General features: G+C 43.2%; 1 protein-coding gene across 2 annotated transcripts in view; it reads right to left on the reverse strand.

The window, feature by feature from the left end:
• Tmem245 (transmembrane protein 245) overlaps positions 1-12972 on the reverse strand; it is a 70504-nt gene extending 57532 nt beyond the window's left edge. For both annotated transcript variants that reach the window (XM_052176522.1, XM_052176521.1), the window contains exons 1-3: positions 12390-12972; positions 2506-2623; positions 793-894 (exon numbers count right to left, since the gene is read on the reverse strand). In XM_052176522.1, the coding sequence (XP_052032482.1) occupies positions 793-894; positions 2506-2623; positions 12390-12956 (787 nt within the window). In that variant the 5' untranslated portion in view covers positions 12957-12972. The remainder of the gene's footprint in view (positions 1-792; positions 895-2505; positions 2624-12389) is intronic.
• Positions 12973-15402: the final 2430 nt, after the last annotated feature.

Genomic DNA, 15402 nt, shown 5'->3' on the forward strand with positions numbered 1-15402 from the left:
AGGATAAAAACAGCCCATATATCTGTTAAAGGATGACAAATGGAATGTGGAATATCTGTATGCTGGAATATTATTCAGTCATTAAAAAGAATACAATACTGATAGATGTACAGGTTTTCCTTTCAGAGTGATAAACACTGTAAAACTAGAGAGAGATGGTGGGTACACAGTACTGAGGAATATAAATGTCACTTTGTAGTAGTTGATTCCAATCTTATATTAACCTTAATAATAAAAAGATACAAAATAGGAACAGGTCCAAAGGAACCTAAAATATTTTAGATAATTTAATCTTCTATTTAGAAAACACTTGAGGTTTTTAATACATTAAAAGATTTCTCCTTGGCATTTTTTTGTAAGTTATCTTGCTTTGTTTGGTGAGGTGCTTGGTAAGTTCTATAAAGTAGAATCAATTGGGAAGACAGACCGCAATTGAGAGATTTCTCTCACCAGAGTGCGCTGTAGTGCACTCTCCTGATTGATTATTGGTGTAGGGCGGCCCAGATCATTGTCGGGGGTGTAATAACTGGGCAGATGGCCATAGAAACTGTAGGGAAATAGGCTGAGCAAATCATGAAGAACAAGCCACTCCTTTATGGCCTCTGTATCAGCTTCTGTCTTGAGCTCTTACCCTGACTTCTCTGTGATGGACTGTGACCTTTGACCTGAGAGTTATAAGAAGAAATAAACCCTTTCCTCTTCAAGTTGCTTTTGGTCATGGTGTTGATCACATCAATAGAGACTGTTATCTTTTCAAAATACTAAGAATGTACTCATAAAAGAGTTTCTTACCAGCCAACTCCTTCTCATTCTGTTTTTCATAAAGGGTACCCACAGACATCAGGAAAACAATAACCAGGAATACTGGAATTCTCCATGAGCCAGCCAGTGATGCTGAAAAGTATTAAGAAGTCATATTTTCAGTTAACAGAGCAATTTGATATACAGCAAATTAAGAGATTATTTCACAGAGGGAAACATTTTTAAAAGGCCCTCAAACAGGTAGACTCTAACTAAAGGACAATTTCACCCTTGCTCTCAAAGTATCAAGGCATGTGACAACCTAACCTTAAGAGGTCAATCTCCAGAATATCGTATGCACCCCCACATATCCACAGGTTTCACATTACCCCAAACTCAAGGCAACCCTGTACAGCATCTGACACTAAGGCGAACAGAGTCAGGCACAAACACTGAAGTAAGGGAACCAGCCTGGTTCTCTGAAATATCACCAGGTTAGAACTCAAGTTTCAAAAAGGACACAACAAGCCCAAAACTGTAGCCAGAACTCCCACAGTACACAGCTAAGTCCCCAAGCACCGGCCTTCCCTGAGTCCTCTTCTGCCTTCTGCAAATTTAACCTGAGTGACATCAGGAGACCTTGCAGATAAACCTCATAGTTCCAACTCTACAAACCTGCAGAGTACGTCTCCCTTAAAGTCAGACCCTGAGCAGAGACATTTTCAGTCAGCTGGGCTTGGCTGCTGCTTTCTTTGGGGGAGGGGGGAGGACACAATTTTAAAAAAAGAAATTATTTTTGTTTGTTTGTTTGTTGCTTGGTTGGTTGGTTGGTTTTTTCGAGACAGGGTTTCTCTGTGTTGCCCTGACTGTCCTGGAACTCACTCTGTAGACCAGGCTGGCCTCGAACTCAGAAATCCGCCTGTCTCTGCCTCCCAAGTGCTGGGATTACAGGTGTGCACCACCACTGCCCGGCAAAAAAAAAAAAAGAAAAAAAAAAAAACTCTTCAAAACAACTTTAGGTTATCTGCTGCTCTAAGTTGCTCAATTATTTTCTTTTTAAAGTAGAACTTATTATTTTCATCAACTCAGACTTACTTAGAAGTCTTCCCAATCAACGTGAATCGTGCTGAAAAGCCATTTAAGAGCACGCAGCAGCACTGTGGCCTCAGCTAACAGCGAGTGCTCACAGAACAGGAAACTCATGACTCTGAGCGGCCCTGACATGCACCATCTCTGCTGAGCCATGAGCTGTCTTCCCGGTGCTCCCTGAAGCTCTGGCATCTCTCCCTCGTGATCACGATCTGCTCAAGGCACGCTTTCACAGAATGGACAGTCCTTCACCGCTCGGGAAGAGGTTTTTGTATTTCATACACTCTTCTTGCCTAACCTCCTCCCCCAGTCCTGCTCCAGGACCTTCTTACCCAAACCAAAACTCTTCAACAAGGCCCAAGCCTCTTACCATCCTGGGGTGCTTATCTAGCTCCTCCCCAAGCTTGCCACAAGCCAAGTGAGCTAGAAGGTCACCACCACTGCTCACACTTACTCTTCAAGGACTTACTAAAGAATGTGTAAGGAACTTAAAGACAACATCTGAGAGCAGAGAATCTTCACAGAAGATTAGTGAAAGCCCAAAGCTCAACATTTTCAACAGAGTATGTTAAAACATCTGCAGTGCAGCATACAAAGACCCACTTCCCCAGGCCAGCCTCTGATGGCCTTAAACTACAGTTACTGGGTGGCTGTTGTGAAGAGGAAAGGACTCACCTATGTGAAAAAGCAGTATTATCCAAACAGGAATGGAAACTGCTCTCAAGTAACGCTGAGTGCTTGCATTCCACTTGAATGAAACCATCAGCACGTAGCCAACTACCAATGTCCAGATCTTAAACAAATAAGACACAGCTGTAACGTATACACAGCAAAGAGCATATGTTATACAACATCTGTAGACTGGAGGTACTCTGGACACGGCACGACAGGATGCTATAGGTAGCCTACCAGGGTCTTCCTCCTTCATTTAGATATGTTTAAATAGGCATTTGAAACCCAGGCAGTGATACATTATTTTAAGACATATAAAAGTTCAAAATCAATTTATAATAATATATCTTTGTTTTTACCAGAAATACTCATGCAATTTTTTTGTTTGGGAACTGCTCTAATTCCCCCATTTAACATTTTTTTAAAAGATAAAATAGTTGCTATATTACAGTTTATCTTGTAGAATTCCTACATGTTTCTGTTGACTAATGTGATGGTGAGGGCCCTAAAAAGAAACAGGCTAAAAAGATCCCACACGTAAGCCCATAAAATATAAGTAGAGAGCAGTTATGTTTAAAACTAAAAGCTAGCTAAAGTATAATCTGACAGATGTTCAGACCCTAACCTACAGACATATGCACCAGTTAAAAAGGGTATCTGAAAAAAATATTACAACAAGAAATAGCAAAAGTTGAAAAGACAACCAGCCATGATCCCTCCTCCATTTCCCCACTCTACAGCTAAATGACCATCACTAACAGGGCATTCCAAGCTGCCAAGGTCCCTACATGTGCATAACTCTTCATGAGAACACTAACAAAGAACAGTTTGTACTTGTGTGTATGGGTATTTAGCCTCCACGTATGTCTGTGTACCAAGTGTGTGCCTGGTTCCCTCAGCAACCAGAAGAGGACACTGGAACCCCTGTGGTTGTGACAGTTGTGACCTGCCACATAGGTGCTGGTGATCAAACCCAAGTCCTCTGCAGGTGCAGCCAGTGCTCTTAACTACTGAGCCACCATTGCAACCCTAGTAAAGTCTGTTTTCTTAACAAGTGGTGCTAGGAAAAAAAAAAAATCAAAGTAGAGTCTGAAAATAGAGTCCTTTTCATAAGGAAGATACAATCAACTTTAGTATTACAAAGTAGCGAAATAGTGACCCTTAGGGAAGGGCTGGACTTCGCCCTATGACACAGACTGCTGATCAGGCCACAGATCCTGTTAGTCACTCAATAGCAAGGCTAAAACCCAGCTTCTAAACCTATGGGTTATGACATAGATATAAAAGAATGTGAGGGTCATGAAAATCGTCTGGCAGCAGTACAGGCTCTGAACATGCAACAATTAAAACATAATCCAAAATCATATACATAGAAGTTGGAGGTGCTTCCTGCAGTGGAGTCACGTTATTTCGCTACCACCTTGGTTCTGACCTAAAAGGCACGCTTTGCACTCACAGCTCTTACACAAAGCCTCTTCTTGTTGTGGAAAAAGAATGTTGTTTTAAATATTTTCTCATCCTTCGATAGCATGTGGGTACTAACTGTTCTTTCTATATGTGCTCTATTAGAGTTGTTGATGCGGATACCGACTGTTCTTTCTGCATGTACTCTATCAGAGTTGTTGATGCGGGTACCGACTGTTCTTTCTGCATGTACTCTATCAGAGTTGTTGATGCGGGTACCGACTGTTCTTTCTGCATGTACTCTATTAGAGTTGTTGATGTGGGTACTGACTGTTCTTTCTGCATGTACTCTATCAGTTGTTGATGCGGGTACCAACTGTTCTTTCTGCATGTACTCTATCAGAATTGTTGATGTGGGTACCGACTGTTCTTTCTGCATGTACTCTATCAGAGTTGTTGATGTGGGTACCGACTGTTCTTTCTGCATGTACTCTATTAGAGTTGATGTGGGTACCGACTGTTCTTTCTGCATGTACTCTATCAGAATTGTTGTTGTGGGTATTGATTGTTCTTTCTGCATGTACTCTATTAAGAGTTGTTGATATGGGTACTGACTGTTCTTTCTGCATGTACTCTATCAGAGTTGTTGATGTGGGTACCGACTGTTCTTTCTGCATGTACTCTATCAGAGTTGTTGATGTGGGTACTGACTGTTCTTTCTGCATGTACTCTATCAGGATTGTTGATGTGGGTACCAACTGTTCTTTCTGCATGTACTCTATTAGAGTTGTTGATGTGGGTACTGACTGTTCTTTCTGTATGTACTCTATTAGAGTTGTTGATGTGGGTACCGACTGTTCTTTCTGCATGTACTCATTAGAATTGTTGATGTGGGTACCAACTGTTCTTTCTGCATGTACTCTTATCAGAATTGTTGATATGGGTACCAACTGTTCTTTTTGCATGTACTCTATTAGAATTGTTGATTTTTCAAACTGATATTTGTGTTGCTGATCAGTTTCTTTTGTTTGTTTTCGAGACAGGGTTTCTCTGTGTAGCCCTGGCTGTCCTGGAACTCATTCTGTAGACCAGGTTGGCCTTGAACTCAGAAATCTGCCTGACTCTGCCTCCCAAGTGCTGGGATTAAAGGTGTGTACCACCAATGCCTGGCAATGACCAATTTCTTTAAAAAAAAAAAAAAAAGTAAAAAATCCTCAGATGCTTTTTGGCTTGAGCCTATGACAGACTTTCCAGAAGTTTTTGAAATGGCACTAAAAAAATAGCCTTGTCATTTTGCACTGTGTACATACTGATGCAAAGCAACACTCTCAGCACTGGTTATAAAAATCAAACTAGCAATGAACTCTGAAAAATACTGAAGATGCTATGCTTACAGGATTAAACATTCACCCAAGAATTTTTAATCTATGGAACTGAAGATATAGCATGGTTAAGAGCACTGGCTGCTCTTCCAGAGGATCTGGGTTCAACTCCCTGCACACACAGAGGGGCTCACAATCATCTGTAATTCCAGTTCTAGGGGATCTAACACCCTCTTATGTCTCTATAAACACTACACACATATGGTACACAGATATACATACAGGCAAAACATTCATACACATAAAGTAAAAAATAAATTAAAAAATTAAATACAGTTATGATTTATTAATGGTAAATGTTTGATTATAAACCTGTCTTATATAGCTACATAACTAAGGTCATATAAAATTTTCTTAGGTAAATAGGAGTCATAAGTAAAAAAAGGTTAAAAAAAACTCTGGGAATGTAGTAGTAAAACCCACAGGTTACACAAAATTGAGATTAGCAGGATCAGAGAAAACCTGCCGACCTATAGACCTAAGGTAACTCACAGCTAGAATAATGTGCTAATTCAAGGAAGATTATGATATTTAATGACAAGAGGGGCAAAGCTGTGCTTTCAAGTCCAAAACCCCAACATACAAACAGGGACTGGAGAGAGCACCTAAATTCAGCAGTCAATGTATAAATGTCTGTTTATAAAAATGCAACTAGACACCAACAAACTATGTGAACAACAAAATTCAGGCTAAAAATGCAAAAGAAAATTGTACTATGATATAGCCGTGGTGAGGTGGGTAAACTCTAGCTTACAAAGAAGAGAACACCAACATGTGACAGCTGTTCTGAGACACTGGATGTCGTAAGGTTTCTACTGCTGCTGTGATAGAACACAATGACTAAAGAAAGCTTGGGGACGAAAGAGTTTGTTCTGTTTACAATTCCACATCATAGTCTACCATGGAAAGGAGTCCAGGTAGGAGCTCAGGTCAGAAACCTGGAGACAGGTACTGAAGCCTTGAAGGCTACTTCCTGGTTTGCTCAGTTTGCTTTCTTTCTTATATACCCTGGGACCACCTGTGGCAACAGCCATAGTGGGCTGGGCCATCTCACACCATTAATAAAGAAAATGTTTACAGACTTTGTCTACAGGCAGTCTGATAGAGGGACTTTCTTGGCTCAGGTAACTCTAGCTTGTCAAGTTGACTAACAAAAGAGCCAGGACAGTGGGGAAATGAGCATCTGGGAAGAGGTGAGCAGCTTAGTTTTCTAAGGGTTTCTGGGGTTTTCTTAGTTTCTGGGATTCTGATGCAGAAATAATTGTGGAAATTATATTATAAATTAACATATTTCATTACAATGAGTATAAATTTTCCAGCAACTAATAGCTGTCTTAAAAAAAAGAGTAAGCTTCTACCTCCTTATATGTATCCAGACAAAGTCTGAGAAGCTGTTATCTCTACTTATAAGGAAATCTGTGTTGCTAAGAAATAAACTACATACCTCGGATTTTTTAAGAGAAATTTTGAACTAAAGAAAAGCATGTTTATTTTATCCAGTTAATATGAAACTCATGGATTATATTACTTCAGGTTAAAACAACTAGCTCCTCAATATCTCTCCTAATTCCACCCTCAGGACTGTTCTATAGAAACACTATACAGTGTACAGATAAAGACTGAATATTCAATTGCCACTTACAATACAGTTTCAAACATGGAAATGTATTCAGAACTGGAGGAGTGTGGAGACTATATTGAGGAGCACGGTGTAAAGTTATGCATATGAAGTATGATGGTAAAAATAGACTTAATAAAAACAATGAAAATAACCATCTTCAGGCAGCCGGATCTTCAAGGGCTTACACTCTCTTTTGTGGGATTTTCTAAGGGTGTTTAATTCCTTCCTAAGTAGAAAAGAAATGGGTTTTCCTTTAAAATGTGCTTCCTTGGGCCTTAGTTTTACAACCATTTACAAGCAGAGAGACTCACAGAAATACTGTTAGTTCAAAATATATTTACAAACACTTGACTTTTTGGATAACTTAATTACTAATGGTTAAAAGTGTTTATTATCTCTGAATTTGTTGGAATACACAAAGATCTGTCATAAACATTTTCTAAAAGGCATTCTGGACAAAGAGAATTTATTCCACAGCAGGATGAAAAAGAAAGAACTGTAGCTACAAGCAGTTAATAGCAAAGGGTCCACAGGAGGCCGGCAACCGCCTGAGAGCAGTGTATCCATGTTTTAATATACATCATCGTGACACAGGATATATATGATAGGGAAAACTTTCTGTAGTATAGTGGTTATCTCATATACATACACACATATGCACACATACATATATATGTGTGTGTAAATACATGAAAATAAAACAATAAAACAAAAACATATTTGATATGTTCACCTAGGTTCAGAAATAAGTTTAGAAGGCAAAGCCACTGAACAATGGTAGCGCCTGTGTGATGGGAGTGACAGCAGACAGGGGTAATTTACTTTTACCAAATAAATTTCTATGCTGCTTAAACTGTTCTATACATGACAAGCATGGCAAGTTTTTCTAAAATAACAATGAGAAGTATTTATACTTGCTTTGTGATCATGTGCTGCACGTCTGTTCTGTTTGGAAGGGAAGGGGATTAAACTCAGCAAAGACTATCACTGAGCTAGCTTTCTAACCTTTAATTTCTAGTGTCAGACCCTTAAGAGTGTTGCTTTGTTTGGATACAGGACCTCACTGTGAACTGAGCTCAAGGTCACAATCCTTCTGTCTTGGTTTCCCACGCACCAGGTTTACAGAGCCACCATGCCCAAGAACTGGGTTTTACTCTTGTCCAGACATTAACTTCAGATCCATTCAGCCTTATGAGCAAAGCTGCTTGTGGGAATTTTCTCCCAGGCATAAATCTCTGAACCACAGCTGACCTGAGGGCACACTTAAGAGTTAACCTCTCTTAAATATGTTGTGTTCTCTCCAAAATACATAATCCAACCATCTTTTAGCACCCGTGTGCTAGACATTACATAAGATGGCATAAAACTTGGCAGCATTTAGTTAGCTCTCCAAGTAAGGCACTGGCATTTCCTTTCAGGAGACACAATTAACCACACACAACATACTTTTCAGTAAATGGCACAGTTAGGTGCTCAGTGTGTTAAAGTGCGTGTGCGCGCAGGCCCAAGTGCCCATGGGAGAGCAAAGGCTGACTTTGACATGTCTTCCTTATTCATTTCTCCGGTTTTCTTCCTTCCTTTCTTGTTTTCTATTCTCTTTTTCTGAGGCAAGTCTCTCAACCTGGAGCTCACCGTTTTGCCTGGACAGGCTGAAGGGCAAGCCACCAGGATCCACCAGTCTCCATCCCCACTCCATGCACCTCCTCAACTGGCTTCTATTTGGATGCTAAAGATCCAAACTCAGATGCTCAGGTTACCCGTTGAGCCATCTCCCTGGCCCCCTTTCCTAAGTCTCTCTCAGACAGAAGACACCAGCCATCTCTATTCACTGCTGAAGCAGCAACTACTCCAAATACTTCATTCATTCTCCTCTCTCCCTCCCTCCCCCCCCCCTCTCAAAGATGTATTTATTACGTATAAGTACACTGTAGTTGTCTTCAGACACACCAGAAGAGGGCATCAGATCTCTTTACAGATGGTTGTGAGCCACCATGTCGTTGCTGGGATTTGAACTCAGGACCTCTGGAAGAGCAGTCAGTGCTCTTAACCGCTGAGCCATCTCTCCAACCCAGTTCATTCTTCTTTAAGACAGCTATTTTGAAAACTGTTCTCTTGGTCATCTGGTCCTTAGTTGTCAGGAGTTTTTATAGCTAAATCTCTATTGTGAACTTCCTCTCAGCTGCTACCGGGTAAGCAATAACAAACCTCTTAAGGTTTCCAAGTGGAGTGGTGTATCCAAGTGGCACGAACAGTACAGCTCTCCCCGAAAGGCTGGCTGTCCAGGGTCACTTCCTAAGAGCCTCTTGTGACCCTGAACTAAGAACTCAGGGCACTTAGACATCGTTCAAGCCAGCCCATCAATGTGCACAGCTAGGGAGCTGAGTGGCCCAGAATCAAAGGCCTTAGTCACAGGTCACAAAGCAAGTTACTGCAACAGTGAGGTTTATAAGTCAAGATCCTCTGATCCTTCAGTCCTTACTGTTTCCAACACTACTACTTCATAAAGGAAGAATCAGGAGGCAGGCCGTGGAGAAAACAAACCTCCTGCTGCTGCAAAAACTAGAAATGGTCTTTTTTCCCCCCTTAAGTCTGAATAAAAGGAAAGGGGATCAAAATATTCCTAGCAGAGAAAAGAGCTGAAGCAGGGGACACTATTAACTTTTCACACTTACCTTGTACAACATCGCTGGGAAAGCTACATGGGAAATCTGGGCACGGGGCATCAGATGTATTTTTTCTTAAGCCTTCTGAAATCACTAAGTGAAGACAATATTCTAACACTCTTGAAAGTGTTGAAAAAGAACTGCTGGTACCATGAAGAATTAGTTCACTTGGAACCAGGACACAGTGTTGGGAGGGAACCAGGGTAAAGAAAAGAGCTTAAGTGATCCAAAGTGGGGTGCACAGGAAGAAAACATGAGGGCAGACCGCTAACAAATGAAAGTGAACAACCAAGAGGAAGCAGAAATGACAGGACCTGGAAACCTGCACAGACAGCAGGAGAAACAGAGACAGCCTGAGTTCCTAAGAGTCCAGGGCAACAAGTTTTGTGTTCATTGAGTTTTTCCTTTTAACTGAAATCAGTTTTTTTCTCCTAAGTTAAAGATTTAAACACATGTGCTTGGAGAAAGGCTCTTTGCCCTTACTGACAGGTACCAGGGAGTTCTGACAACAGCAGATCTTTGCCTGCCAGCAACAGGTTCAGAATATGAACTGATTACTCTCTAGTTTTTCGGATCTTCCTCCTACTGGACAGGACTGCTATATCACAGTGCAGCTATAGCCATGTTAGATGCTAGTTCAGTGCCTAGCATGTTCAACACATGCAAAAACTGTTCACGGAATGTGGGTCTGCTTACACTTTGCTCTCGGCCTCCTCACGCTGGCTAGCATTCACACGTTGTCTTAAAGCACAAGGGCTGGTGTTTTGGATCAGGCAGCCAAACGCTGTGGTCCAGGAGATAGAAAACTTATAGTAGGCCTCTGCCTGGCTCCACACAGCTTCAACCAGTGCAGGCTAACAGGCCTCACCTCAGCCACTTCCTACCCCTCTCAGCGTGGGTGGAACTCACCTCTAACTCCAGGCAAGATCTACAACCTGCAGGCACTGAGCTCAGCTTAGTACTCTCACCACGCTCTAATTCACTCATAAATGTCTCTTATAATGGGTTTGACATGCTTTTCAACTCCCTTCTCCTCTCTCTTCCTCCCATCACTGTGATCAAATCACTACATTAGGAGCCCTTTGATAGTATTTATTCAAAGGCTGGGTAAACTATGACTATCACGTATAATCCAACATGCGCAGATACACACATGAAGATGGACTTGAGGAAAAGGATACTAAAAGGTATGTATACTGAGCTTCACACAATGTTTTCCTAAGTGTGTAAGCCCTTCTGTGTGTCTGGCTCTCTGAGGGGCATGGAAAATGGCCTGTTTCCTCCCATCCCTGCTAATTGAATTGAACTCCAGCTCTTACTCCAGCTGGAAATACTGCTATTCCTACACGGCAAGACTTGCCTTTCCTAGATTCAATGAATGATACCTGAGTTATAGCAACAGCTGAAATGTTACAGAATCTGTAATCATGGCTGAATTTCTTGAGGACTTTTCTTATACACACATAATGGTCTTTTATGTGAGGAATTTAATCCATGTAAGCTGACTTATTTAACAACAAAAGGACACTGATTTTTAGTGAGCTTCCTTTTTTAAAACTATTTTTAAAGATTTATTTTTTATTATTTTAATTGAAGGATATGTAAGAGACACTCATGTGTATGCAGGTGCTTGTAGAAATCAGAAGAGGATCCTTGAGATCTGGAGGTAGAGGAGACTTATCAGTGACCCAACACAGGGAGGAGGGGGGGGGGGGAGGGACAGAATTCTCCATGGGAATGGGCCATCGGAAGAGCAGCAAGTGGGCAACCTCTGCGCCCCTGAATTTAACCTCTTAATAGTAAACAGCCGGGCTGGGGCTATAGCTCAGTATTTGTCCCACTAACACTTGAGTTTGGTCCCCAGCACAACTTTTAAAAAGTGAACCACAGATTTGACAGTAAGCTATTCATTATAAAGGCAGTCACACTGACTGAACATGTGGCCCACAACTGTGAAAAATGTACACCTACTGCTCTGTGTGTCTGTTCCATTAGGATATGTTAGTCTATGAGGCTGAAGGACCAACTCAGCATCACCCTGAAAACAAAGCACCTGACAATGTGTTCAATCAACTTTCAACTTGAACCAAAGGTGAGTGAACTCATGATCCTGGGGCCAATTAGCACAATCTACCAACACCCTTTGGCAAGTTGAAACCTGCTTTAACAAACAAAGGCAATTATTTTGTAACTTTTATAATCTCTGGGCATACTCATTTTTTCAGTAACAAAGTGAATAAAAGTGAAATAGTATGAGGTATACGCACGCTGGGTCTCACACTCTCTAGACTATCTCTATTCCCGCGGTGCATTCTTAAGATTCTTAAGCATTAAATAACCACTTCATTTTAACCTTGCCCAATAAATATGTGAACTAACCAGCCTGCGATGTAGTCAGGAAATATGTCTCTAAATCTTTGAAATTCCTTCTAAGTCTGAAGTTCCTTGATTCCCTAAGAGTGACACCTGGGCGATTCAACCATAACCCGCCCCCCTCTCTATAACAGCGTCCATTGCTAATGTAGACGGGGTCGGACGCGCAATGACCCACACATAATAAATACAGTTATCGAAAGTACCCAGAGGCACGCACGAACTAGGGTGAAAGCACTGAACTCCGCCAAAGGACCTTTTCCCCACAAGAGGGAGGGCGGGTTTCAAATCACACCCGCCTCTCTTGAAGGAAGCGCGCCAAGTTCCTAGGTCGTAGGAAGGCGGGCCGTCACCCGCACTCACCGGAGCCGGGGTGAGGACCTTTGGCCACCAAGTCGCAGCGTCCCGGGGGTCCCACAAACCCCGCACACGCCCATCACTCACCCACAGGCTGCTGAAGTAGTCGAGGCCGCGGCAGATGAGCGCGCCCGCGTGTGCCAGCAGCACCTGTACGCCCAGGTAGCTGCCCAGGCAGTAGAGACCGTAGAGCAGCGGGCCGCCCGCGCCCAGCAGCAGCAACAGGCGGCGGCGGCGCAGCGCCTGCTCGCCCAGAGCCTCCACGCCGTAGTCCGCGAAGCAGAGCGGCAGGAGCAGCGCGGCCAGCACGATGGGCGTGTGCGCGCGGTGCAGGCGCCGCAGCCACAGGCGGCCCAGGCGCGTGAGCGAGCTCTTGAACGGGTGCAGGAAAGTGCCGCACAGCACGGCCCAGAGCAGCGGCCGCAGGAAGGCCTCGAGGATAAAGTACACCAGAACCGCGGCGCCGCAGCACAGGCACACGAACAGCACGGCTCCCGTGTTGTAGAAAGCCTGCTTGATGGGCTTATCGAAGCGCAGCGCCAGCGCCGCGGTACGCGGGGTCTCGCTTGGCCCGACCGTGCGCGGTGTCCGGGACTCCGGCCGGGGAGAGCCCCGCGGGCTGGGCACCTCGGCAGAGCCGCCACGGTCGGCCATCGCGCCTCTGCCTGGACCGAGGGGCGGGGCTGCGAGCTGGCGAGGAACGCGAGGCGGAGGGTGCAGCGAGGGTTTGTGGGTTTTGTAGTTTCCAGTCTGCGGCGGAGCGTGCGCTAGAACCCAGGGAAACTACAACTCCCAAGAGGCTGAATGCAAATACCTCCGCCCTTGGGCCCAATGGTCCCTCAGGGACCAGGTAACAAGTTTTGAGAGAGTCCAAGAAAATGGGGTTGGGGGTGGGGGCTGGACGCTTTGATTGATGTCAACTTTTCCGGAGACAGAATTTCAAAAGAGACTCAGAGATAGAAAACACAAGCTATGCTTTATGCTTGGGAAGTATTTCTAAAAACGCTGATGCACAGACTTAGTTTAACTGATTTATTTAATAAATACTTATTTTTAATCGGGTGTATGTAACGTGTGTGGGTGGTCAAAGAAGCCAGAAGTGTCTAATCCCCACAGACAGAGTTACAGGCGGTTGTGAGCAGCCTGACTTGGATGCTGGGAATACAACTCAGGACCTTTGGAAGAATAATACTTGCTCTTAAACACTTTTTAAAGTGTCCTCTCGTGTATATGACAGGATTTTAAGAAGCCATTACCATGTGACAGTCTCTGGTCTAGGTACTTGGCTCCTATCAACTTATTTTATCTTTAGAACACCCTTAGAGAGATGCAAGTAGTCTTGTTTTGCAGGAAATCAGGGACACAGAGAAATTAAGTGCCTGGCCTTGTACAACTTTCAAGTAGGTGAAGCAGGTTACACTATGAACCCTTATTCTATAGTTCTTCTGTCTATGCTGACTGATCTGAACAGGGATCCTGTTAGTAGTCTTTTAATAGTATTTCTTGACAGGCTGTGGGTGTAGATCAGTGGTAAACTGTGTGTTTGTCACATATAATTCAACATGTGTGAATACAAACATGAAGATTGACTTCAGGAAAAGGATACTAAAAGGTATATATACAGAGCTTCATACATGTCTTCCTAAGTGTGTAAGCCCTTCTGCTCACTCTCTGAGGGGCACAGAGAAATGGCCTGTTTCCTCCCATCCCTGCTAATTTACCTCTGAATTCCACCTCTTACTCCAGCAGGAAAGAAAACTATTCTACAAGGCAAGCCTTGCCTTTCTCATTTAATGGATTCAGTGGATGACACCCGAATTATAGCAACAGCTGAAATGTTACAGAATCTGTAATCACGGCTGAATTTCTTGGGGACTTTTCTTATACACCCGTATGTAAAGTTCCTCAGAGAACCATAATGTGCTGCCACTATTAACCATTCGTGCCTCACACAGAGGGGGAGCCTCAGTAGGGGAGCAATCTAAAAACCTCGGAGTACCTATATCAGAATGTGAGACAGCCACTCTTCGCTTTCCGTGTCTGGGTCAGGTTAGCAGAGCTCCCCACCGCACTGTTCCTCTGGCAATCATCCTCTGAGGGGTGAAGGAAATCCGAGTTCTTACTACGGGGGCTTGTGGAAAAAGAAAAGGCCCTGAGTAGTGCAGGGTGCTTCTGCCCTAAGGAAGAAGCATTGGGATCCAAGCCTGCTTCCTATAAAATACAGTGAAGAGGATTTTTGTTTGAGAAAGAGACAGAAGGAAGTGGCATAAGTGGAGAGAGGGAGGAAAGGAGAGAGAGGAGGGAGGGGAAGGAAGGAAAGCTGGCCTTTACACCTTTACTGAGTACTCGGTGTGGGAGACTTCCCTCATAGGAGATAGCTATTTCCTGGTCTCAACAAATTTTCGTATTACTTTCAGCGTGTCTTCTCTTTCTGTTCTAGAGTAAATATGGTAGGTTTTTTTTAAAGATTTATTTATTTCATGTATGTTAGTACACTGTCACTGTCCTCAGACACACCAGAAGAAGGCATCAGATCCCATTACAGATGGTTATGAGCCACCATGTGGTTGCTGGGAATTGAACTCAGGACTTCCGGAAGAGCAGTTAGTGCTCTTAAGCACTGAGCCATCTCTCCAGCCCAATATGGTAGCCTTCATATGAAGAAACATTGCTAACTATGTCCTGGATATGAAAGAATTCAGTAAGGGGGGGGGGACAGAAAAAGGAATTCCTTTCTTCTTTCCATCTTGCTCATAGGTCTGCCCCCCACCCCATCTTTGAAGTCTGAGTCAGCAAATGTTTGCGTCAATTGTATAAACATTTTACTGAGCTACTTAACTGCTTTGTTCAGACCCTCTGATATCACCATCGCAAATTATCATCAGATTTGCTGTCAGTGTGCATATTCATTGACTTGAGCTACTCTTTATATAACAAGGTGTCACCTTCATAGCTAAAAACTTTTGGGAGTGGGAGGCACTTGACACATATTCAAGACACATTCAGAGCCATGAGTCAGCATCAACCACCCATGCTACCCCAGTGCTCAAAGCCCAGAGTCCAGTGCCCATCATGAGATGGGCAGTGCTTCTGACAGTCC

Source organism: Apodemus sylvaticus, chromosome 3 (genome assembly GCF_947179515.1).
Source record: "Apodemus sylvaticus chromosome 3, mApoSyl1.1, whole genome shotgun sequence".
Taxonomy (NCBI): Eukaryota; Metazoa; Chordata; class Mammalia; order Rodentia; family Muridae; genus Apodemus; species Apodemus sylvaticus.